Below are 25,503 nucleotides of genomic sequence, written 5' to 3' on the forward strand. Positions count from 1 at the left end.
CTCCTGGTCTGGCGGCGTCACCACCCACACACACACACACACACACACACACACACAGTACACACTGTCTGACTGACACGCTAATGAAGCCCCAGTGGTTCCTGTTCACTGGTCACAGGAACAGGAACCAGCTAAGAGCCCATGGATCCGGTCTAAAGAAGTCCCGCCTTACTGTATCCGCACCGAATGATGAACCGTTCCAAAATGAGCTGGATAGCTTGGTTAGTACCGTAGTATCTCTGTTAGTTAATGCAGTTTGATTGATTAAATGAATAGCCTATTTTATTAGACAAATTGTAGAACAGTAGTGTCATAGAGTGGAAAATGCCATTTGGTTTAATGTCACAGAATGCACAGTGCCACGTAGAGCAGCAGCATGATAAATGGTTAACTATGCATATATACCATGAAGTACTATGACTACTAGCTCTGATTCCATAGCTCTAATGCGTTTCATTTAGAGCTATATGTTACTCTAAACTTCCGCCGCTCGCATGAATGCAGACCAGCCTCTACTCTTTGGCGTAAATAAAAAGAACGTTTTTGCTACACACCAAAACAAAGGCGAGTTAATTGTGTCATTAGAAAGCCTACTTTCATTAGTGGACGCACTCTGAGCCCCCCACCACACGTATAAACTGTACTTTTTGGCCAAAAGGGGATTTTGTTTCCACCGGAAAAAAAATATTTGTTACTCCGCTGCGCCATCTACTGATATTGCCCAGAGAACTGCCTCATAGAGAATATATATATATATATATATATATATATATATATATATATATGATGAATTCCTGTTCTGTTCTTTAACTACAGAAGTGTCTATTTGTTTGTCTCTAAATGTTTTGATGAATTGAACAACGTGGACCCTGTTGTAAACAAGTGTAAGGCTTACCGTAATTGGGTCGTCCACTCACAGTTAACAGTCTTTGTATTGAGTTTGTGCTTGAAATGTACTGTAATTCTGCAAACTGTTAATAAATATTTCAATCAATCAAATCAAAAAACTAAACCGTCTTGGACTTCTTTTGATCATGTTTTCACCTGTTGTCCTCTGATCCTGAAGCCATAGATTAACTCACAGGTTGTGAAAGAGCGCCCTCTAGTGCCCTCTCACAGAGGTTTTCTCCAAGCCAAGGCCACCAACTGTGTGCAGTTACAGTATGTACCACCTTCTGATAGATACTGTAGGACACGGGATGTGTTTTTTGGAACGCTAAACAGAGAACCATTACATCAGTATTTCCAAAACATAATACTGCTTGCTTGTGTGTGTGTGTGTGTGTGTGTGTGTGTGTGTGTGTGTGTGTGTGTGTGTGTGTGTGTGTGTGTGTGTGTGCGCATCTCATTTGTGTGGACCTAAATAAATGGGTAAAATGGCACCGTCTACTGAACGTTTTAGAATCCTCTGTCTGTCTGTCTGTCTGTCTCTCTCAAGGCAACCGCCTTCAAACCTCTACTTCTCTGTAGGGGTGTGGTTAACATAAGACAGTGACTTATTAATAGTTCAATGCAATGTAGCCTACAATTAAACAGTTTTTATTATTAGTGCAACAAAATAGAAAGGGACAAAGCGGTTACCCAACACTCAACTTTATTTGCATAAACAAAGCTCTTTAAAAAGGTGCAGTTAAGCTTAATAAACAACCCTTCCTTTTAGAGATTTAAAAAACGGGGTTTAAAAATACATTATATAAATTGGCAAACCATTCTCCTTTTTCTTTGTAAACAATAACAAATGGACCAACTGTACTGTGCATGGTTCCAAACTGTTGTTTACACAATACTGTTTAAATGCTTTGGCTTTCGCAGGCAGGGATCAGTCAGCATGTATTTTCAGTGGTTAAAATGGGAAAAATAACCTAAAATAAAATAAAATAAAATGAATCGCATTGTCTCGTAGCCAGAGGACCACCTATCCTATACCCATCCAGATCGTTTCAGTGAGATTCGCAGAGGTTTGGAGACTTAACCCATTCTGAACGGGAACCCATTTTGGTGTTATAGCATCATGTTATGCTTTATAGCTATTGAAAAATAGCAGATCTACAAGCTCATAGCGCGCCACCGAGTGGCGCGCTACGAGCTTGTAGGTCTGCTATTTTTGAAAAATCTAAGGAACGACTGACATTTTTAGAATCTGATCTCAGGTCAGAATGGGTTAATCAGACCAGTGTGTAGTAGTTGAAGACAATAAAAGTCCACAGAGCTCCATCGTACAGTGTAAACATCTATGGATCTTTCTGCTGTCTATACAATGGAGCTCGATGGAGAAAGAACGTTTTGTTCGTATTGTACGTGAACTGTCAATTTAAAACACATTATTTTATACTAAGCGAAAAACACATTATTTTATACTAAGCCGAGACTGGGACTGCCTGGTGCATTGCACACAGTACAAGTACAGTGCAACATTATTCTGAATAACTTCATGGTATACTGTACATTTCACTGATTTTAGCCAGAGAGCAAAAGTCTTGTTTTTTTTTTTTTTGAAAAAAATGGACCCTAATGGGTCCATTTGGTTCCATTTGTACACTCTCAGAGTAAAATAAACATAGATTTTACAATATAAATTGGCGTCCCAGAGATAGAAATGGGGGGACCGTAGCCTAATTCACGTAAGAATCTTCTCTCATGGGGGGTCCTTGGAATGTATTTTCAAATGGGGGGGGGGGGGGGGTCCACGGGCTAACGAGTATAATTTTGGGGGTCCTTGGCTTGACATTAAAAAGTGTGGGAACCCCTGGTACGGCAGACGTGAAGCGCACACGTCTGCAGGGTGTCTGCAGGCTGTCTGCAGGGTCGCATGGCCAGACCGTTGACTTCCAGAATCCATCTGGATCATTCATTGTCTGGGAGGCTGGTCTTGGTACAGCCTTCTGGATCATTCATTGTCTGGGAGGCTGGTCTTGGTACAGCCTTCTGGATCATTCATTGTCTGGGAGGCTGGTCTTGGTACAGCCTTCTGGATCATTCATTGTCTGGGAGGCTGGTCTTGGTACAGCCTTCTGGATCATTCATTGTCTGGGAGGCTGGTCTCGGTACAGCCTTCTGGATCATTCATTGTCTGGGAGGCTGGTCTTGGTACAGCCTTCTGGATCATTCATTGTCTGGGAGGCTGGTCTTGGTACAGCCTTCTGGATCATTCATTGTCTGGGAGGCTGGTCTTGGTACAGCCTTCTGGATCATTCATTGTCTGGGAGGCTGGTCTCGGTACAGCCTTCTGGATCATTCATTGTCTGGGAGGCTGGTCTCGGTACAGCCTTCTGGATCATTCATTGTCTGGGAGGCTGGTCTTGGTACAGCCTTCTGGATCATTCATTGTCTGGGAGGCTGGTCTCGGTACAGCCTTCTGGATCATTCATTGTCTGGGAGGCTGGTCTCGGTACAGCCTTCTGGATCATTCATTGTCTGGGAGGCTGGTCTCGGTACAGCCTTCTGGATCATTCATTGTCTGGGAGGCTGGTCTTGGTACAGCCTTCTGGATCATTCATTGTCTGGGAGGCTGGTCTTGGTACAGCCTTCTGGATCATTCATTGTCTGGGAGGCTGGTCTTGGTACAGCCATCTGGATCATTCATTGTCTGGGAGGCTGGTCTCGGTACAGCCTTCTGGATCATTCATTGTCTGGGAGGCTGGTCTCGGTACAGCCATCTGGATCATTCATTGTCTGGGAGGCTGGTCTTGGTACAGCCTTCTGGATCATTCATTGTCTGGGAGGCTGGTCTCGGTACAGCCTTCTGGATCATTCATTGTCTGGGAGGCTGGTCTTGGTACAGCCTTCTGGATCATTCATTGTCTGGGAGGCTGGTCTCGGTACAGCCTTCTGGATCATTCATTGTCTGGGAGGCGGGTCTCGGTACAGCCATCTGGACCGCCTGCTTTTGGGCGTGTGCAGGGAGAGCTGCGACAGCGTGGAGCAACCCAGAGGCGATGCTTTCTCCGCCTCAGGCTCAGTCTGGAGAAATACAATAAATACCATGAAATAAAACCATCAGTTTATTAACGACAAGGCAGTTTTAGTTCAATCACAGGCGTCTCCCCAATCACTCCAGCTCTGTAGTAAAACACCAGAGCCATCTAATAGAAGAGTTACGGCAGGGGTGCCCACACTTTTTTTTTACTTGAGAACTACTTTAAAAATGGCAAGCTCAACATGATCTACCCACAACCCCAAAAATGTACCTGAGGGGGCTTTGTAACAGTGACAAACAATGGGAAATAGTCTGGGGAAAGTCTTCATCCCATTCTGTGTGAGCTTTTGGGTTCTTTACATAATTCTACTGACTCTTGAACACAAAGCATTTCACCTTGACGCAGGCCCTGTTGCCAATCAATCAAGTCACCTATTAATGACAGATGCCAAAAAGAGAATTTTGATTATTAATATATGCTTTTTATGGGCCTATTTTAATTATAGATTTTTGAGGGCCATGTCATGTGATCTACCTGCACAGCCACCATCTACCTTTTGGGCAGCGCTGAGGTACGGTATTGAGGGGGCAGAAACAGAGCGCTCAAGGGCTGTTCGTGCAGCCTGAGTGGGACGCAAATAAGAACTATTTTAGGCATGTGTGCAACATGACAACTGTTTTAAAGTATTGTACAGTAACAACCAAAGTCTCTGTAATGTTTATGTTGTACGATTACTACAAAACGATCTAAGATAAAGGAATTTAAGATCATTAACCCATTTAGGCCTGACGTCGAAACTTTAAAAAAAATCTTCGAAATCCTGACAGTTTTCTGAAAAACCTTATGTTTCTGTATCAGTGGTTCTAAAAAAAAAGGCACATTTTCACGATTTTTCAAAAGTAGCAGACCTACAAGTTCATAGCGCTTGTAGATTCGTCTATTTTTCCAATAGCTGAAGTATAACATAAAGTTTAAAACACAAAAAGGGGTTCCCGCCCAGAATGGGTTAAAACACAACAATTGCCCATTGACCTTTATCTGCTTGGGCGGGGTTCCCATCAGCCAATCAGAGTGCAGCCTCTTGCCGGCGGTCTCCTGGGAGCCCGCCCCTCCGGCTCCGAGCGGGCCCAGCGGTTGGTCGTCCGCCGCGGCGCCCTGCAGGGACCCGAACCTCTCCTCTTCGCTGTTCATGGGCGACCAGGAGTACGCCTGACTGAAAACCATGTCTTCGTCCAGCACCGAGGTCTGATCCGGTACCTCCACCTTCACTGAGGTCTGATCCGGTACCTCGACCTTCACTGAGGTCTGATCTGGTACCTCGACCTTCACTGAGGTCTGATCCGGTACCTCGACCTTCACTGAGGTCTGATCCGGTACCTTGACCTTCACCTCCTCGGGCTGCTGCTGCTTCCACAGGCTTTTACGAGCCGCGGGCATGGGCGTGGAGCGGACGCCCCCGCCGCAGGGGTCTCTGGACCTGCCGGGGTTCCACGAGGACGGAGGGGTGGCCGCCGCGGGGGGCGGGCTGCGGAGGAGGAGACCCGGGGGCCGCCCGGGGGGGCCCGCCGCGGGGGGCGGGCTGCGGAGGAGGAGACCCGGGGGCCGCCCAGGGGGGCCCGCCGCCGCCTGGGAAGCGGCGAGGTTCTCAGCTCTGGAGGACTCGTCCAGGACCTTCTTGACCAGGCCGCTGAGCCGCGTGGTGCGCGGGGTCTCGCGCTTGGTGATGGCCGCCGCGATGGCGTCCTGCCGGGCGACCACGTAGACGCGCTTCTGTCCGCGGGTCACCGCCGTGTACACGTGCTTCCACGTCTGGGCTGCGCTGTTCCCCATCACGTACACGATGGTCTCGTTCTCCGAGCCCTGAGGGGAGGGGAGCAGGACAGGACAGGACAGGACAGGACAGGACAGGACAGGACAGGACAGGAGAGGACAGGGACAGGGACAGGGACAGGGACAGGGACAGGGACAGGGACAGGGACAGGGACAGGGACAGGGACAGGAGAGGAGAGGACAGGAGAGGAGAGGACACGTCAGTTCACCAAACTACATCAACCTTCCGTTTTCAAAGTGACAGAGAAAAGAACAGAAATAGTTTACACCTAGACTGGATATAGAAAGACATTAATATATATATATATATATATATATATATATAAACAAATATATACCATGGTTATTCTATTGATTTTGTATGTACTTTAAGGTATATTTTTAATGCATAACTCTTGCAATTTAAGATAAATGTTTTTGTCCTTGAATGTGCATACTGTTGTAGGCTATTTGCTCTTCGATTGTTATTTTAGTTTTTGCTAAAAAATGTTTTTCTATTTTTTGTGTTGCTAAATTTTGTATTTATTTGAATGTATTGTAAACGTTTTTTAATTGTAATTTGACCTCAGGAGGAATCTAAAATAAACTCTTCGTAGACTAGACTGTCCTCTCTGCAGTTAGCTGGAAGGTGTCCTGGCCCAAGGAAGCTCTGAGAAGGAAGGGAAGGGGTCAAAAGGTCTCAATTGTTCATAAATAATAGTTTGTTCATGAGCTGGTCACTGAGCTCTCATTGACTCCAATGCATTCTGCCAAACTTCCAGGGTAGTTTGGCTCCCACAAAAGTATCCATGAAAGTGTCATGGCGCAGCCCAGTCACGTGACCACTTCCCTTCCTTCTCAGAGCTTCCTTGTCCTGGCCCAGGCTGTACTCTATACCTGGAAGGTGTGTATGGTCCTGGCCCAGGCTGTACTCTATACCTGGAAGGTGTGTATGGTTCTGGCCCAGGCTGTACTCTATACCTGGAAGGTGTGTACTGGCCCAGGCTGTTCTCTATACCTGGAAGGTGTGTATGGTTCTGGCCCAGGCTGTTCTCTATACCTGGAAGGTGTGTATGGTTCTGGCCCAGGCTGTACTCTATACCTGGAAGGTGTGTATGGTTCTGGCCCAGGCTCTCTGCTGTTACCTGGAAGGTGTGTATGGTTCTGGCCCAGGCTGTTCTCTATACCTGGAAGGTGTGTATGGTTCTGGCCCAGGCTGTTCTCTATACCTGGAAGGTGTGTATGGTTCTGGCCCAGGCTGTTCTCTATACCTGGAAGGTGTGTATGGTTCTGGCCCAGGCTCTCTGCTGTTACCTGGAAGGTGTGTATGGTTCTGGCCCAGGCTGTTCTCTATACCTGGAAGGTGTGTATGGTTCTGGCCCAGGCTGTTCTCTATACCTGGAAGGTGTGTATGGTTCTGGCCCAGGCTCTCTGCTGTTACCTGGAAGGTGTGTATGGTTCTGGCCCAGGCGTGCTGCAGCCTGCACTCTCTCTGCAGTTCCCTGAAGTCCACTTTGATCAACCGCCCGTCGCAGTCGTCCAGCGTGAGGTAGCGGCTCCGCCTCTTGCCCTCCTCCTCTGTGGTCACGTCCTGCCACAGACAAACACACCAAACGGCCGCGGTTGAAGGTAACGTGATGCTAGTTCTGTCGCGTCCTCCTTGGCCTGAATCAACATGTTCAGGCTGTGAAACCCCCCAAAATAATCAGATGTGAACCGGGGACCTCCCACCCTGATAAGCACTTTGGAATGTATGAGTCTGCTGTTTCTTCGGCTAAAACAGCAGATCTACAAGATCCACAACAATTTACAATTTACAATTTAGGCATTTATCAGACGCTCTTAATCCAGAGCGACTTACATTAAGCAAGGGAAAAAAAGCAGGGGAATACATCACATGAAAACATTTATCATGAAACATGCGTAAGCTAAGAAAGTAACAGTGGAATATCTATAATGAAACTATACATATAAACTACCGACTATAAGCCGCACCTTTTTACCCATGATTTGAACCCTGCGGCTTATACAACGGTGCGGCTTATCTATGGATTTTTACAGCTAACGCAGAGCCATCTAAGGCTCTGAGCTAACGAAACGGCCACTAGGGGGCCACCTGCGGCTTATAGTCCGGTGCGGCTTGTATACGTACATATTTGGGATTTTCCCTAAATTTGGCTGGTGCGGCTTATATTCAGGTGCGCCTTATAGTCCGGAAATTACGGTATACATCTAAACTACTATGCTATACATATGTACTATGACGTGCCATGACTACATACAATGCACTTATGCTGTCTACATAACATGCTATAAGTCTGTATCAAATGCTATCTAAGTCTACACTTTGCGTAGCAAGGTGTTGTGAGCTTGTAGATCAGCTATTTACATGTTTCTGTTTGACCAGTTAGTATCGTAGTTGTTGCCTTTCACCGTCATGTGGGGAAAACCTATTATTTCAAAATAAAATAAAATAAAATAAAATAAAATAAAATAAAATAAAATAAAATAAAATAAAATAAAATAAAATAAAATAAAATAAAATAAAATAAAATAAAATAAAATAAAATAAAATAAAATAAAATAAAATAAAATAAAATAAAATAAAATAAGATAAGATAAGATAAGATAAGATAAGATAAGATTCTGACCTCCCTGATGAAGAATATCTCTCCGTTACAGAGGCGCAGCTTGTCTTTGTTCTCGGGGTCTCCGGTGGTCTCTCCGCCCTGGCTGGCCTCCTGGCTGGACGTTGCGCTGGCCTCCACACCCTCGGTGTTGTTGATGTATCCGTTCTTGGTGCAGCACACCTTGTCTCCGGGTTGAAACGACAGCTTGGTCTTGTGATTTCTGCCCGAAATGAGACTTGCACTGATGCAGAAATTAAGGCAAAATAAAAGAAAACATCCACGTTAAAATATTTCAACAAAAGCTTACGTTCTAAACGTAAATCATTTCCAAAGCAGGTGAATTTTAAATGCTTGGAAGTGATTTCTGGATAACTTGGGACCACTGACTACAATGGTCTATTCATAGAGACTTCTATTATTAAAGGAGAATTCCATGCTAGAAGACTTTCTTACCTTTATCCAGGTGTTATTTTGTGCAACAGCGCATTATTGGCCATTTCCCCTACCATAAGCCCTCAATTAATCGAATTGCATTGAATTGAATGGGGCATTGGGGTGTTAATTCGCTTATTTCCATCGCTCAAAAAGATATATTTTTGTATATGTATATCGTCTCTTCATAGTGTCAATAGTATCCCAAGCGGCACACTATAGTACTTATTTAGATGGAAACAATTGGCACAAAACCCCAACCCCCATTGAGGGCTTATATTAGGGGAAATTAGATCAATGTTTTTTGGCATATACATTATAAGGTATAAAAGAAGACATGAGGTACAGTATATACAGTATATAGAGTCACTCACTTGGTTGTGTGGTTGTTGTAATGTTTACAACACAGCTCGTTGATCAGCGCCACATCCACCCTGTAACAATACATTATGTGATATGATAAATATGTTGTACTTTGTGTTGCTTATAATTTTAAAATCTCTGTTGATTTTCTTTTTTTTGTACCTTCTGAAAGCAATGAACTGAGAGGTGCTGTCGTCCCTCAGGCCCGGAGCGGAGGCGATCAGTAACTTGATGGCATTCTGTACGTCTAAAGAAATAATAAACGAAGGTGGTTTAGCTCTCCCAAATCTTGAATTATACTATTGGTCTGCTCAAATTAAACGAATGACTGAATGGTTCCAGGAGTCTGACGATCCCCTGTGGAAAATAATAGAATCCCATCTCAGTCACCCAATTCCACTTAAATCTTTTACCTTTTGTAAATGCGAGTCTGTCAGGGCTCAACAAATCTTTCGTTGTTAACGGCATTTTATCAATGTGGCCAAAGTGTAAGAAATACTGTAAAATTCAAAAGAGTTTATCTGTCCTTTCACCGGTTTCTCATAACCCAGATTTACCGGCGAGTCTAAGTGAGATTGGTTTGCAAAGGTGGACTAACAAAGGTGTTAACACTTTGGGCTGTCTACTCAGTAGTACAAACATCAAGTCCTTTTCAGAGGTGAAGGAGGAATTCGGTCTATCTTCCACAAACTTATTCCAGAACTTACAATTAAGACACTTTTTACAATCTTTGCTTAGGAAAAATATTTTTAGGTCTCACATAGACGAGATAGAACAATGCATCATTAACACCCAATCTATGTTAAAATTCACTTCAAAGATTTATAAAATCCTTAATGGTAGAGTGACGTCATCCTTCCAGCCTCTGAAAGGGATATGGGAAAAAGATTTAAATGTTGTAATTGATCAGGAAACATGGACAACAATATGTGCAAAAGTAAATCTATCTTCACTTAGTCCTAGAATCCTAGAAAGCACTTAACCCCTGTTTGTCTAAACAAAATGTCCAGGGAGAACTCTCCCCTATGTAACAGATGCAAACTGCATTTGGGTACCTACCCGCATATGTTCTGGTCTTGTCCAAAAATCAAACCATTTTGGCAAATAATTCATGATCAAATCCTTAAAGTAAAATTGAGAAAATCTCCTCTGTTATACCTGTTGGGGGCAGACCCAAATGTAAAGTTGAGCTCTGCTCATAGGAAATGATTTGATCTATTTAGATTCTTGGCAAAGAAATGTATCTTAATTTTGTGGAAGACAGATGAAATACCCTCAGAACATTATGTGGGATGGCCCAAATAATGTCAATACTACCACTGGAGAGACTCAAGTATGAAACACAAAATAAGGCAGATGTATTCGTAGAGGTATGGACCCCCTTTTTAGATCATATTGAAGAGCGCATTTGACTCTGCGTAGGACGGAACCCACCTTAACGTGCACACATGCATTACACAACCCATGTACCACTTGGAAACTATTATTTATTATCTATTTTTATTTTATTTTTTATTTCTATTCTTTTCTATGTTTCTTCATTGTTGTTTTTATGTAAGTAACTGTCTTGTATGCAAGTCTGCTGTGTTGTCCTTGTGTCTATGTAAAGAAAACCCTCAAAATAAATAATGTAAAAAAATAAAAAAATAAAAAAATATGTATTACCTTTAGTATGCACTATAGTAGTTGTAAACTGGCTATCATAAACTCACTTATTTAGTGCCATCATCTATGTTAACCATCTAGATCAGGGGTGGGCAACTGGCGGCCCGGGGGCCACATGCGGCCCCCACCTTCACTTAATGCGGCCCGCATGTTAATATCAGAATACTGATATACTGTATTGATTTCAGCTGTTTACAATTCCAAACCCGCTTTAATTACTTCATGACTAGTATTAAATGACTAGTACTAAATGACTAGCATTAAAATGTTTATCTTTTGTGTCCAATGTAGTTATGTTAACAGTTCATAAAGATAACAATAACTATAACTACATGCATTTGAAATTCAATAAAAAGGTTACTTTTCAGGATTCCAATAGCAAAAAAAAAATCAGGTTTTCAATTCAAATATAGCAAAAATAGCTGATCTACAAGCTCAAAACGTGTCGCATTGAGACGCGTTGTGAGCTTGTAGATCGGCTAATTTAGCTATGACAGGAATATGTACAGTACTGTGGCCCCTCTGGAGTGAGTGTGGAAATATATTGGCCCTCGCCATCATTGCCCACCCCTGATCATCCTTTTGTGAGAACTTTAATCTGAAATCAGTGAAATCCAATAGATAGATAATAACACCTCTTGTACTCCAGTGTTGTTTTGGGCAGAACATTTTGAGTTTAGTTTTAGTCATGGTCTCTTGAATAGTTTTAATTTAGTTTTAGTCACATTTTAGTCTCCCGGAATGTCTTAGTGTTAGTCTCATTTTTATTTGTTGACGAAATTGTCAATATATTTAGTCTTAGTTTTAGTCGTCATAGCTTTGTTTTTATTTAGTGTCCATTTAATTTTCGTCAGTGAAAAAAGGTAGTCGACGGACATTTCTCGTCTTGGTTTTAGTCGACGAAATCAACACCGTTGTTGTACTCACCATCGTCAGACTAGTGTAACAGTATTATATAATTACACAAAATATGATACAAATAAGTGCTTCTACCTGACTTAATTCTCCATGGTTCATGTGTATGAATACATAGTGCATTAGAGGTCACAGCCCCTTTAAGTCTCCCCCTTTTGCCCCCTGTATAAATGTCCTGCCACACCGCCACCTCTTCCTTCTGTACTTCCGTCTTGGAACGAGGTGGGTGTCTTTGTTGACTTCTCTGTATATATAACATAATAAGAATTGTACTTGCAAATTGATTTATAAGTGTTTGTTTAACTCTGTTTAGGAGTCTTTGCACTACTGAGAACTAACGTGGCGACATGTCTGTTGTTATTCTTTGTCAGGTATGTTACGTTTTATTATTTGTTGTGTTACTGTCGCTCGTTCCTTCTGTACTTCCGTCTTGGAACGAGAGAGGAGTCTTTGCACTACGAAGAACTAACGTGGAGACGTGTCTGTTGTTATTCTTTGTGAGAATAAAACGTGGTTTCCAAAGAGAGTTCTGGGTCCGTCTGTCCATTCAACACAACGCAGAGAGAGAGAGACACAGATTACAGTAGTACTCACCATCGTCAGACTAGTACTCACCATCGTCAGACTAGTACTCACCATCGTCAGACTAGTACTCACCATCGTCAGACTAGTACTCACCATCATCAGACTAGTACTCACCATCGTCAGACTAGTACTCACCATCATCAGACTAGTACTCACCATCGTCAGACTAGTACTCACCATCGTCAGACTAGTACTCACCATCATCAGACTAGTACTCACCATCGTCAGACTAGTACTCACCATCGTCAGACTAGTACTCACCATCGTCAGACTAGTACTCACCATCATCAGACTCCTCCTTGGGCAGACGTATATGGATGAACTTCTTGTCCGCGGCGGCCATCTTGCTCATCCCGTTCAGGTCCACGACGGCGTCGAACTCCAGGTTCCTGTAGGAGACCTTCCTCATCCCCATGTCTGCGATTCTGGAAACCATGGAGGTTGGTTCTGTTAACACGCCGTTATTGCGAACGCAGTGAGCACTTACTATGAGACCTAGCAGATAATGTCTGTCTGTCTGTCTGTCTGTGTGTCCGTGTGTCTGTCCCGCTATCCAAATATGGAGTGTGTTACATCAGCAATCACTCAGCTCCATATATGGGCACAAAAGGGGCCAGATCATTATGCTACTGTATAACTATATCTCTGACAGAAAATGCATCTGTTTATAGTTTCACAAGATAGTTTTACCCAGTGTTAATTTTAATTTGAAATTGAAATTGAAATTGAATTTGAATTTGAGAGAGAGAGAGAGAGAGAGAGAGAGAGAGGTAGTGTTTCTCTCCCCAACACATATATAGATCAAGTCTGAAGTCCGTCACAAGGGCCAGTCAGATTAGAGTTAACAGCCACAGGCTTCAATTCAAATTTACAATTTACAACTCAGGCATTTAGCGGACGGACCCTCTTAATCCATTTACATAATAAGCAAGAACAACACAAGGTAATACATCTGTCTACATAACATGCTATCTTAACCGGCTTACGGCCAGTGACGTGCCTGACGTAGTGAAAGCATTAAGTGCATGTGCTACAAATATTATCATAAATATTGGTGTGTGTGTGTGTGGCATTGTTTCTCAACATGCACGGGAAAGTGTATGTGATCTAAAGCAGGGGTTCTCATAGTGTCACCAGGGTCATCTATTTTTTGAGTGGTGCAACACTCCAAGGAACAGCAATGTCCGTGTTAACCTATACACTGACACCGAGGCGCGTCAAGCCCTTGACTCCGCCCACCCCAGGGAGAAGTTGTGATTTGCTCTCGTTCACTGCAATGCAATTTGCGGCATTTTCAAAACAATATTGCGCAGATTAGCGATTATTATCAAACGTATTTGCAATGCCATACGTTGAAAGATCTGTTGCCCGTGGACAATAAGGCACGTTATACCTCCGCAAGTTAGATATTATCGGCATAGATGTTTGTCCGTATGTGATTAAGGATTGGACCAAGTTGCATTGGCAGCCATAGAAAATTCTTACCCCGGGCTAAAACCGGATGTGACGTTTTTTGGCGTTCCTGTCTTGCTCGGTGTCAGTGTATGTGACTGTATGTGTATGTATGTGTGACTATGATTACCAGTAGGGGCAAAAGTGCCAGAAACAGAGAGAGAGAGATAGTGCTGCACTGTGTCGTGGAAATTTAGGGATAAACATTGTAATAATACTCCAAGTTACAAGCTGTTTTCTGTCCGGCTGTTTGTTTATGATGCCACTGCCCCATTTGGTGAATGCCTTGAGGCTATCTATATGTTGGGGGTTGTCTGTGTGGGAGCAAGCTATATAGGCTGTTGTTTCTTGTCATTCTGAGAGCCAGACTGGGGTTTCCATGCATGAACACGTCATGTAAGTCTTGTCTCCTTACTCGAGTAAAATCCTTATACTATATAACTCTGACATTTTGTGCTGCCTCATTATTCATTGTTTATGAATTGTCTTTTGAGTATGTGTCCCACAGATTGCCTTGACAGATTTGAAGGTTTCCTACCGAGATGAGTGCTGTATGGGCTTGGCGTCTCGGCCTGGTGGGTAAAGTTCTGTCTTTCGGCTGGGTCGACATCGCGCAAGTGAGTATTATGGGTCTGTTTGGATGTTCAGAAAATGAGGTATTGCATTTGTTCAGGGTTTTAAAGTATCAGTGATGAATTTGGTTGTGATCACGATAGGCGTGGCCTATATTTAAAGAGGGAAACTGTGAAGTTTTGCCTTTCATATGTGCATATGAGAGACGGAGGGACAGTGTTTGGTTGGTTGAATGACTTATGGAGGTCTGACGAATTGTACCAGTGTACATTTTGGGGAAAAAAAGGGTAGTCTATTCAATAAATCATTCATTGTTGCCTGCTGTCTAATAGGGGGACATGGTCCTGCCTAGGGTCCTGTTGTTTTCTGAAGCAACGAAAATTGGCTAGCCAGTGTGTGAATGTAGGCCTACTGTGTTTGAGTGTTTTTGCCTATCTGCCTGTGTGTGTGTGTGTGTGTGTGTGATAGGGGCAATGTGAGAGGATGACTGTGGAAATGGGAAGATTTAATGGTTTAAAATTCAGCCTAAAATTAAAATGGAGTTATGAGAATGCCTGAGACAGAGGTATACCTAAGAGGTAAAGTAATACATTTTAATCACATAATTCTCGAGACGAGAAAACGTTATACGAAATAGTTCCAAAAATAGGGATAAAACTAAGGAAGTGAAACTAAGAAGTGAATAAGAGTACCTACAGAATGTGTATGGAGTACATATGTCGCGATGTATACTGTTGGAAAGTGTGAGTGTACACATGTGTATGAGTGGAAATGCTCAAATTTGTGAAGAACATTTTTTTTAGGCCTGTAGAAGATATTTCGGTGCATTTATGGACAGTTTATTAGTTTTTGGTGTGCTGAAATCATAAGATATTCTATTATAGATATTGTTCTGTGTCATATGTGGAGTTGAAGTAATCCTGATAAAATAGCAGGCCTATAATAGTTAAGTCTATTAACTACATTATATAACTATATAATATAATTATATATGTGGGGCTGAAGTAATCTTGATGAAAAAGCAACTACAAAAAACCTCATATGGTCGGTTGAGTGTCTGATTAGGTTAATTTTATGTTAGTATGGGTTTTTCGAACTCAAAACTTTGATCAGTGACTGTCTAAGGTAGAGACTTGTTTTCCTTAACATGGCATGATAGCTTGCCCAGGGGGGGGCTATTCAGTATTCTACGGCTCCCTGCAAAGGGCGTTGTCGCGAAATTTTATCTAAATTCTCCAGGCAAGCCATGCCTGATTAGTAGGCCAGGACAGGATATTGTTGTTGTAAATCGCTCTGGATTGAGAGCGTCCTTTCAATAGTATATTGGACAGTGTGTCAATTAGTTTAGTAAGATTGTGAGATAAAGATAACTTGATTTTGTTAAATTGCGGATCTACTATGTGCACGAGGCATGTTGTTTAAATTGTAGTCAGTTTGAGAAAGCGAAGAGAAGTAGGAACATAAAGAATAGTATGATGTTAATGTTAAACTGTTTAAGGTTTAAGATAAAACAGAATGGAAAAATGTTACGGAAGTATAGTAGAGAATGTGGCCGGGATTATAAGTACCTCAATAAGATTAGGATCTAGGAACATAAAAATAGGCTGAAAATATATCACTGAGTATGATGTATGCAATCAATGCATTCAAAAGAGCTGAAAGAAGGAAAGAAGAGTTTTATGGACTCATAATAGTGATTATTGTTTAAGTTGTTTAAGTTTGCCATAACCATAGTGTTAGGGTTAAATTAAGGACGTAAAATGTGGCTCGGGTGGTTTGTGTAATATAGGCTGTCGTAAAAGCAGGAAAAGATGCAAAGGAATGTGGAGTGCTTCACCCCATGCGGTGCAAAATAATGCTTGGAGGTAGTGGTTTGTTGAAATAATCAGTTGAGGAAGAAACAGATGGTGTTCTATAGGGACCTTAGGTAATTGTCTGGTAGAGAAAGAAATTAAGTAAGTAATTATTATATCAGGTTGGGTAATCTACAGTATGTCTTAAAGTGTAAATCTGCAGTATACAATTTTTTTAAATCATATATATACCAATGTAACCCATTATGGGTGGGATGCTAAATAGGAGCAGCACATTTAGTGGGCATTGTTTTTTTAAATAGCTTAAATTAGTTAAGTGCATTGTAGACATTGTCTCTATCAGAATGGGGAGCAAAACGAAATTTGGGTAGATAGTAACCACAGTAGCATAGTCTATTAACTTCACTATGAATTATAGTGAGGGGTTAAGCCCTCATGGAAATTAAATTATAATGATACATGGTATTGTTACAATGCCTCGTTCTGATACAGCTGAACATTGGTCTTATACATCTTAAAAGAGTTAAGTAGTAATTGCATGTATTGCATCTATTTGCCCGGTATAAGAAATGGGGCAGCGCTTGTGATTAGCAAAGTTGAATAGCATGTGACAGAGATATGACATTATTTGAAGGACAGGAACCCAAAAAGTTAAAATACGGAATAGAACATAGCGGCTATGGTTGCAAACGTTAGTGTGCAGTGGATTGCAATATTATGCAAAGATAAGTGTGCAGCTGTCAATAAAGCCTCATCGTTCTGTTGGAAAGAGGATACCACGGTCAAATTCAACCTGCTGGTTTTGTTTTTTCCAGTATGAGGGGGTTGATACAGCAGAACGAACTGAACTGAACATTGGTCACTAACATGGACATTGATGCACTGACATCGTGAGATGGAACATTATGGCAAACAGTGATGTGAAAGAGACTGGGGATTTCTGGGAAATCACTGGACACTGGGAGTTCGGGATCTGAAGGAAACAGATTCTTGAACCCAACACGTTTGTGACAACTGAGTGCGACAACTGAGTGCAAGAGAAGCTATTTTTGTGACTGACTGTGTGGTTTTCTCTGCAGTTATGGAGGGGTGAGGTTGAGCTGACAGATGAACATTGATCAAATGATAGTGAGTACAGAGTTGTACGGAGTTGCGTTTGTGATTGTAGCTGCTATAAAACAAAATAGGTTGTATTAACTAAAATGTAGTACTGTGCTGTTGCAAGACCATTATCTGAGTTTCTGTGACATGGTTAAAATAGAGACAATAAAACCTTTTCTGAATGTTAATGAGTTTACAACATGGTCAAGGCAATAAATCCCCAGTACTATGATCAGCTGCTCAGAGGTCGTAGCCTTGCTGAGCCATAGGGTCATAGGGCAGGAGCCTATCCCCTGTTTCTGTAGCGTGAGGCAGCTTGATGTACAAGTACACCCTCTGGACATGACGCTAGTATGTCGTAGGTGCTTGCCCAAATTCAACCCTTGATGCTGAGTGTCAAGTGGGGAGGCATTGGGTCCCATTTTTACAGTCTTTGGTATGACCCGGCCGGGGATTGAACCCCAGCCTCACAGTCTCAGGGTGGACACTAACCACAAGGGAAGAATTACGTGGTCAGAGTTTAGATACTAAAATACTAATATAAATTAGTGGAGTTCAATAGTACAGTACTAAATAAGTAATAAGTAGATGGACAGTTGGTTCTACTAGTACTAAATAAGTAATAAGTAGATGGACAGTTGGTTCTACTGCAGTCATATAGGTCATGTTGAGTTAAAATCTGTAGAAATGTAGGCAGTGTACCATTAGTCAAATCTCTACATTGTATCGTATCGGTTAGATAATTAATTAGGATGCAAGTACAGTAAGGATACATGACGGTTTTGATCGAAGCTATATTGTGCTGCACTAGGACTGGTGAATTTGAATTAGTAAATGGAATGGGAGAAGCGGAAAGTGTTTTCGCATATCAGATAGTGGTGATATTAGTAAGGAGGATACGGTCTCTGAACAAACAGAGGCACCACTAAATTCTAGCCCAACCATTCAATACAGTAGTAAGAGCAATTATAAGCTGTGCAATCGTCATCTAAATAAATAGTAAGAGCAATTATAAGCTGTGCAATCGTCATCTAAATAAATAAATAAGTATATGAGCAGGAAGAGAAAAAAGACACTGACGTCAGGACAAGAAGTAATAGTGATTAAATTATTTCTATTGATGTATTGGCTGTATGAGTTGAATTTAAGACATACTGTACTGGGATAACCTGTTTACATGATCAGATTGTGATCAAGGCTGGGCTTAAAAATGATAAGGATCATATTGATGAGTTACACATTGTTCGATTAGCTGTAGGGTCCAGTAGGAGGCTGTATACCACGGATTGGATGGAACCTATAAAAACATTACATGTACCTCTGCTGGTCTGTGAGCTGGTGAGTTTTGTAATACTTAATGTAACTGGATATAGATTAATCCGTTCTATATGAAGTGTCATAATCCTCTAGATGAGGAATGGAGAAAGTATAGGAAGATAGTCATCATAGTCTCAGGAAGACAGGGAATAATAGTGAACCACAAAAGATGTGCTCTTCTTGCCAGGTGACTAATGAATTGTACATTGGTTAAACGTTGTTTAATGTGCTCCTAAAATTGAGCTCTAGAGATGCACGTGCAAAACGCATGGTAGTTTAAAAGTTAAAAGTTCCTGTGTAGTTTTGATTACACTATTGATTTGAGTGTCATTTGTGAACTTTAATACTAGAATAGAGTGCTATAATGGTGCATTCACAATAGGATGAAGTCTGTGGTGCTTTTCGCTGTATTCTCGGAAGGCAGTAAAATGAGTCCGCGGTGAGGCCTGTGAGTAAGATTCTAGATGCCTGACTAGTCTTGTTTCGGGGGACGCCCCGGAAATAGACAAAGTACGGAAATACAATGTGTTTCCTGTATAAATGTTATGTTCTGATCCAGTTTTCTGATTAGGTCCAAGGAGGAGGAGGCGGTTCAAGATGCATGTTGTATCATAAGATTGATTACTCACATGGTTGTGGTATGAAGTACTAACGGAAATTACTAATCTCTGATGGGAATTAAAGTTGTGCATGTGCGCCGGAAATGGTTATATTGCTGTGTTTACAGGAGGAACGTATCATTGGATTTTGGGAATCAAATCTGTGAGTATTACATGGATAAAATATGCATCATCTATCATCTTGATGTTCTGAAGATATTTTCTATGTGCATAGAAATTTTACCTGCTGTATGTTGTATAGTAGAGACATAAGGATGTATTCAGAGATAGGGCTGAGTGATAGTTAGTGTAAGCAACGTGGGTATAGAATGAGCTCAGTTCCATATGGGTTCTCCATCCGAGGCGATACTTGTATGGGCACATATGCTTACTGGGTTAGGGGTCAGCTGGTAGCCAGCTGTAGACATTGGAAAGGTAGTGGACTAGCCATAAATGAGATCCAGCTAAGATAAGAAGTTCATGCAGACCCCTAGGCTTTAATTGCACCCCCAGTAAAAGGCTCTGTTCTCACAGGCTGAGAGTAAAGACTCTGAGAGAGAGCTTTAAATTAAATGCCACTTACTGTACACCTTCTGTGAGTAAGGAACCAACCGTCTATAAAGTACAACTGACTGGTATATACATGTGTCCATGTTAATATGATTTATCATATTCCCGTCATATTACAAAGTGTTGAGTCCACCATCAACAGTAATAGGTAGAGTAGGGTGTTTTTACAAATTGGTTTGTAGTGTGTTCCTTTCAGCTCCATGATGATGAGAAGAGTCTGTTTGGAAAAACATGACAGCATGGCTTAGGAGATGATGATGATGTGACTAGTCTGCTACTATGACGTCTCCACACTGATGTTCCTGAATGAGGAGTTATGTGCTGTTAGCACTCTGGACTCTGGATTGTGCGATCATGTGCTCTGGATTCTGTGATCATGCTTCGGAAGCTGCGTCACCTGTGTGGTGACATTGTCTGGTCTTTCGGAAAGCTGCAACGTGTGCGGCTGTTCTGTCAAAATGGCCAATCTGCAAGCTCGCAACATGTCTGGGCCCTGAGGATGTGATGAACATTGGTGCTCTGTGCTTATGTTCCGTGAAGGAGCGAAAGAGACTTTCGGTTTTGTTTGCTCTGTGTGGTTTTAACTACATGGGACCTGCAGTGCGCTGTCTGTGAAGTGTGCAAGTGGACAGTTCTGAATGGACACTCTCTGGTGCTGAGATGTTTTCTTGAGTCCGATGTCTGCAACGGTTGTTGTATGTTTAATTTGGCGTTGCCTTATTTGTTTATTGTTGTAAAACCATTGTGTCACTGTATATCGTAGGCTGTAAGCGGTCGTTCTATGACGAAGAGGGCCATGTAGGAATTTCTCCTGTGTATCTAACATTTTGTGTTCCAGGTTTTTGCCTGCATCTGCGATGTACTGATAAATGGTGTTTATGAGTTTTTAAATGTTTAAAAGTGGGGTAATGTCGTGGAAATTTAGGGATAAACATTGTAATAATACTCCAAGTTACAAGCTGTTTTCTGTCCGGCTGTTTGTTTATGATGCCACTGCCCCATTTGGTGAATGCCTTGAGGCTATCTATATGTTGGGGGTTGTCTGTGTGGGAGCAAGCTATATAGGCTGTTGTTTCTTGTCATTCTGAGAGCCAGACTGGGGTTTCCATGCATGAACACGTCATGTAAGTCTTGTCTCCTTACTCGAGTAAAATCCTTATACTATATAACTCTGACATTTTGTGCTGCCTCATTATTCATTGTTTATGAATTGTCTTTTGAGTATGTGTCCCACAGATTGCCTTGACAACTGTTGCCTGCTAATGAGAGAGAGAGAGAGAGAGAGAGAGAGGGGAGTTGCACCACTCAGTTCACACGGGTGTAAATATTTGATGGGGTCCTTGGCACAAAATATTTTTAACGGCCAAATACACATTAATTTAGGGGTCCTTGACACTGTCCTAGGATGATTAAATCAACCACTGTATGTTATCATCCGTCGTTGTGGCATTTTTCCATGTTTGCTAAACCACTTTGGGTGTGGTTCTATTCCTTCTATTGACTGACACCAGGAACAATATAGGCTACTGTAAGCATTGATGACGGTATATACACACCTAATATGACATGCAGGGCCCCATAGCTCAGTGGTTAGAGCACTGGTCTTGTAAACCAGGGGTCGCGAGTTCAATTCTCGCTGGGGCCTATCAGCTTTTTAACCAGAGTTGATGAAAGCTCCACACCGCATGCATGCACGCAAACTCTTCTTGATTTGGACTAATCCTCATGAAGTTGTACATTTTAATTGAAGCCTGTGGCTGTTAACTCTAATCTGACTGGCCCTTGTGACGGACTTCAGAGTTGATCTATATATGTGTTGGGGAGAGAAACACTACCTCTCTCTCTCTCTCTCAAATTCAATTTCAATTTCAATTTCAATTTCAAATTAAAATGAACACTGGGTAAAACTATCTACAGACAGACAGACATGATCTGCTAGGTCTCATAGTAAGTGCTCACTGCATTCGCAATTAGACCTAGCAGATCATGTCTGTCTGTCTGTCCGTGTGTCCGTGTGTCTGTCCCGCTATCCAAATATGGAGTGTGTTGCATCAGCAATCACTCAGCTCCATATATGGGCACAAAAGGGGCCAGGTCCACATACAGTAACAGCGGGACAGACAGACAGACAGACAGACATGATCTGCCGGGTCTCAGCTGCGTTCGCTTCCCGCGTTTGCACACACACACACCAATATTTATGATAATATTTGTAGCACATGCACTTAATGCTTTCACTACGTCAGGCACGTCACTGGCCGTAAGCCGGTTAAGATAGCATGTTATGTAGACAGATGTATTACCTTGTGTTGTTCTTGCTTATTATGTAAATGGATTAAGAGGGTCCGCTAAATGCCTGAGTTGTAAATTGTAAATTTGAATTGAAGCCTGTGGCTGTTAACTCTAATCTGACTGGCCCTTGTGACGGACTTCAGACTTGATCTATATATGTGTTGGGGAGAGAAACACTACCTCTCTCTCTCTCTCTCTCTCTCTCTCTCTCAAATTCAAATTCAATTTCAATTTCAATTTCAAATTAAAATTAACACTGGGTAAAACTATCTTGTGAAACTATAAACAGATGCATTTTCTGTCAGAGATATAGTTATACAGTAGCATAATGATCTGGCCCCTTTTGTGCCCATATATGGAGCTGAGTGATTGCTGATGTAACACACTCCATATTTGGATAGCGGGACAGACACACGGACACACAGACAGACAGACAGACAGACATGATCTGCTAGGTCTCATAGTAAGTGCTCACTGCATTCGCAATTAGACCTAGCAGATCATGTCTGTCTGTCTGTCCGTGTGTCCGTGTGTCTGTCCCGCTATCCAAATATGGAGTGTGTTGCATCAGCAATCACTCAGCTCCATATATGGGCACAAAAGGGGCCAGGTCCACATACAGTAACAGCGGGACAGACAGACAGACAGACAGACATGATCTGCCGGGTCTCAGCTGCGTTCGCTTCCCGCGTTTGCGCGTCTTACTGGTCATATATACAGTTAATATGTGCGTGTGTGTTTGTGTGTGTGTGCGTTAGGTTGCGCACAGGTGGTAATAAAATAACCATGCTGTTTTCGTGCTCAGACACACACACACATAGCTTCGTAAGGGAGTGGTCAAATATATATATGTAATATATTTACAGTCCAGCGTTCCTGACTATGAGCTGGGACTCAGCGCGGTGGATATATGTGTACAGTATATTTACAGTCCAGCGTTCCTGACGATGAGCTGAGACTCAGCGCGGTGGTTGGTCTTCATCTCGATGGCCCAGGAGCGGACCTTCAGACTGTGGAACAGGTCACACAGCGTGTTGCCAGGTTGGATGCTGGGCAGCTGTCTGATGTCGCCTGCAAGCAACACACACTTATTGGTAAATTTATATATGCACTAAAACACCAAAAATCGAGAGTAATGGCTGCGTGTGATATTGAACAGTATCAATACGGCTGTATCAATAGAATAATTATGTCATAGCTCATAGGTATATGTGGGGGCCTCATATTTGGTCCTCCAGATTCCTAAGGCCGCCCCTGCATCACCTAATCAACATGAGTTGGACTGTAATATATTAGAGCCCCTCACTTCACACAGGTGTGATTTCTTTTGTTTTACTCTGGCCCTGCAGGATTGGGATGGGATGGGAGTGAAAATCCACTCCTGTGCCAGTCTCTGGTGTAGAGTAGCTCTGGTCCATAGCCTTCTATTCTACTGCTTCAGTATAAGAGTAGCTCTGGTCCATAGCCTTCTATTCTACTGCTTCAGTATAAGAGTAGCTCTGGTCCATAGCCTTCTACTGCTTCAGTATAAGAGTAGCTCTGGTCCATAGCCTTCTATTCTACTGCTTCAGTATAAGAGTAGCTCTGGTCCATAGCCTTCTACTGCTTCAGTATAAGAGTAGCTCTGGTCCATAGCCTTCTATTCTACTGCTTCAGTATAAGAGTAGCTCTGGTCCATAGCCTTCTATTCTACTGCTTCAGTATAAGAGTAGCTCTGGTCCATAGCCTTCTACTGCTTCAGTATAAGAGTAGCTCTGGTCCATAGCCTTCTATTCTACTGCTTCAGTATAAGGCTATGGGACCAGTCTCTGGTGTAGAGAATCAGATGTGTGGGCCAGTCTCTGGTGTAGAGGGGTCAGATGTGTGGGCCAGTCTCTGGTGTAGAGGGGGGGGGGGGGGGGGGGGGTCAGGCCTCACCCAGGATGATGAACTTCCTGAGCCGTGCGTGCGTGGTGAGCATGGAGAGGACGGAGTGGAGCAGCTGGACGCACACCAGGCTGCCCTCGTCCACCACCAGGACGCGCACGGCCGCGAACTTCCACTCCGACGGAGCGCCGTCCTCGTCCTTCTGGGACGTCATGAAGCTCCACAGCACCTGCAGGGAGGAGGACGTGGTCCATGTCTTTAACCCGTTCTGAGTCTGACCCCAGATCAGATTCTACAAATGTTCTTCTACATCCTGACAGTTTTCCATTCTGACCTGAGATCAGGTTCTAAAAACGTTCTTCTACATCCTGACAGTTTTCCATTCTGACCTGAGATCAGATTCTAAAAATGTTCTTCTACATCCTGACAGTTTTCCATTCTGACCTGAGATCAGGTTCTAAAAATGTTCTTCTACATCCTGACAGTTTTCCATTCTGACCTGAGATCAGGTTCTAAAAATGTTCTTCTACATCCTGACAGTTTTCCCATTCTGACCTGAGATCAGATTCTAAAAACGTTCTTCTACATCCTGACAGTTTTCCATTCTGACCTGAGATCAGATTCTAAAAACGTTCTACATCCTGACAGTTTTCCATTCTGACCTGAGATCAGATTCTAAAAATGTTCTTCTACACCAAGCAGGGAGGAAGACGTGTGAAGATGTCTTTAACCCGTTTTTGGACCTGAGATCAGATAAAAAAAATGTCTTCTACATCCTGACAGTTTTCTGAAAAATCCATGTTTCTATGTCAGTGGTCCCCAAAATTATATGTAATTGGCCGCCGACCCCCAACCGAAATATATTGTTCCAGGGACCCCCCCAGAAGCAAAGATTTGAGTTAAAAACGTTCGCTCTGAAAGAATATATATTCAAATATTTTCACCACATTTAAAAAAAAATAGCAGATCTACAAGCTCGTATATCTGCTATTTTTCAATATCTAAAGCATAAACAAAATGCTTAAAACACCAAAAGGGGGTCCCGTAAAGAATGGGTGCCATATTTAGCCAGTAAAAACGCAAATGTGCCTAAGCCTAGTAGCCTTAGTGGTCGTTCCGTCGCGTGCGTTTTCATCCTAATGATATTTCCGAGGCGTGTCATAGAACCAGTAATACACATACACATAATCCTATATCATAATCTATATCCTATATCATAATCTATAATGTACATTGTTTAACCCATTTAGACCTGAGGATGATTGTACAAATGTCATCTAAAAAATAAATTCAAGGTCAAGTTAAAAACTCACTTATTTAGGTTACATTTTATCTTGTAAACTTTTATTTTGACCATCATTGTTGTCAATTTGTTTCTGCTCTTATTCTTTGGTGTGTTTGCTCCTTTGTGCCTTGTTGTTTTAACTTGATTGTTTATATTGTTGTTTTTACTGTATTTTGTAACTTTGTTTTGTGCTCTATAAATAAAATGTACTTACTTACTTACTAAATCATGACAGTTTTCTGAAAAACCCCATGTTTCGCGGTGAAGCAGGTCCTTATTAACACCCTGAATGGTCTTTAAGCCCACCTGGTGCAGGGT

General features: G+C 42.2%; 1 protein-coding gene across 3 annotated transcripts in view; it reads right to left on the bottom strand.

Annotated features, from left to right (window-relative positions):
• Positions 1 to 3,346: 3,346 nt before the first annotated feature.
• LOC308319655 (DNA helicase B-like) overlaps positions 3,347 to 25,503 on the bottom strand; it is a 41,932-nt gene continuing 19,775 nt past the window's right edge. For 2 of the 3 annotated variants that reach the window (XM_080769769.1, XM_080769767.1), the window contains 9 exons: positions 23,952 to 24,129; positions 22,964 to 23,105; positions 12,599 to 12,741; positions 9,314 to 9,398; positions 9,163 to 9,222; positions 8,378 to 8,597; positions 7,168 to 7,317; positions 4,950 to 5,777; positions 3,347 to 3,960 (listed from right to left, as the gene is read on the bottom strand). In XM_080769769.1, coding sequence (XP_080625895.1) covers positions 3,838 to 3,960; positions 4,950 to 5,777; positions 7,168 to 7,317; positions 8,378 to 8,597; positions 9,163 to 9,222; positions 9,314 to 9,398; positions 12,599 to 12,741; positions 22,964 to 23,105; positions 23,952 to 24,129 — 1,929 coding nt within the window. In that variant the 3' untranslated portion in view covers positions 3,347 to 3,837. The remainder of the gene's footprint in view (positions 3,961 to 4,949; positions 5,778 to 7,167; positions 7,318 to 8,377; positions 8,598 to 9,162; positions 9,223 to 9,313; positions 9,399 to 12,598; positions 12,742 to 22,963; positions 23,106 to 23,951; positions 24,130 to 25,503) is intronic. The other variant, XM_080769768.1, reaches the window with a different exon arrangement.

The sequence above is a fragment of the Protomyctophum bolini genome (assembly GCF_963924005.1).
Source record: "Protomyctophum bolini genome assembly, chromosome: 8".
NCBI lineage: Eukaryota > Metazoa > Chordata > Actinopteri > Myctophiformes > Myctophidae > Protomyctophum > Protomyctophum bolini.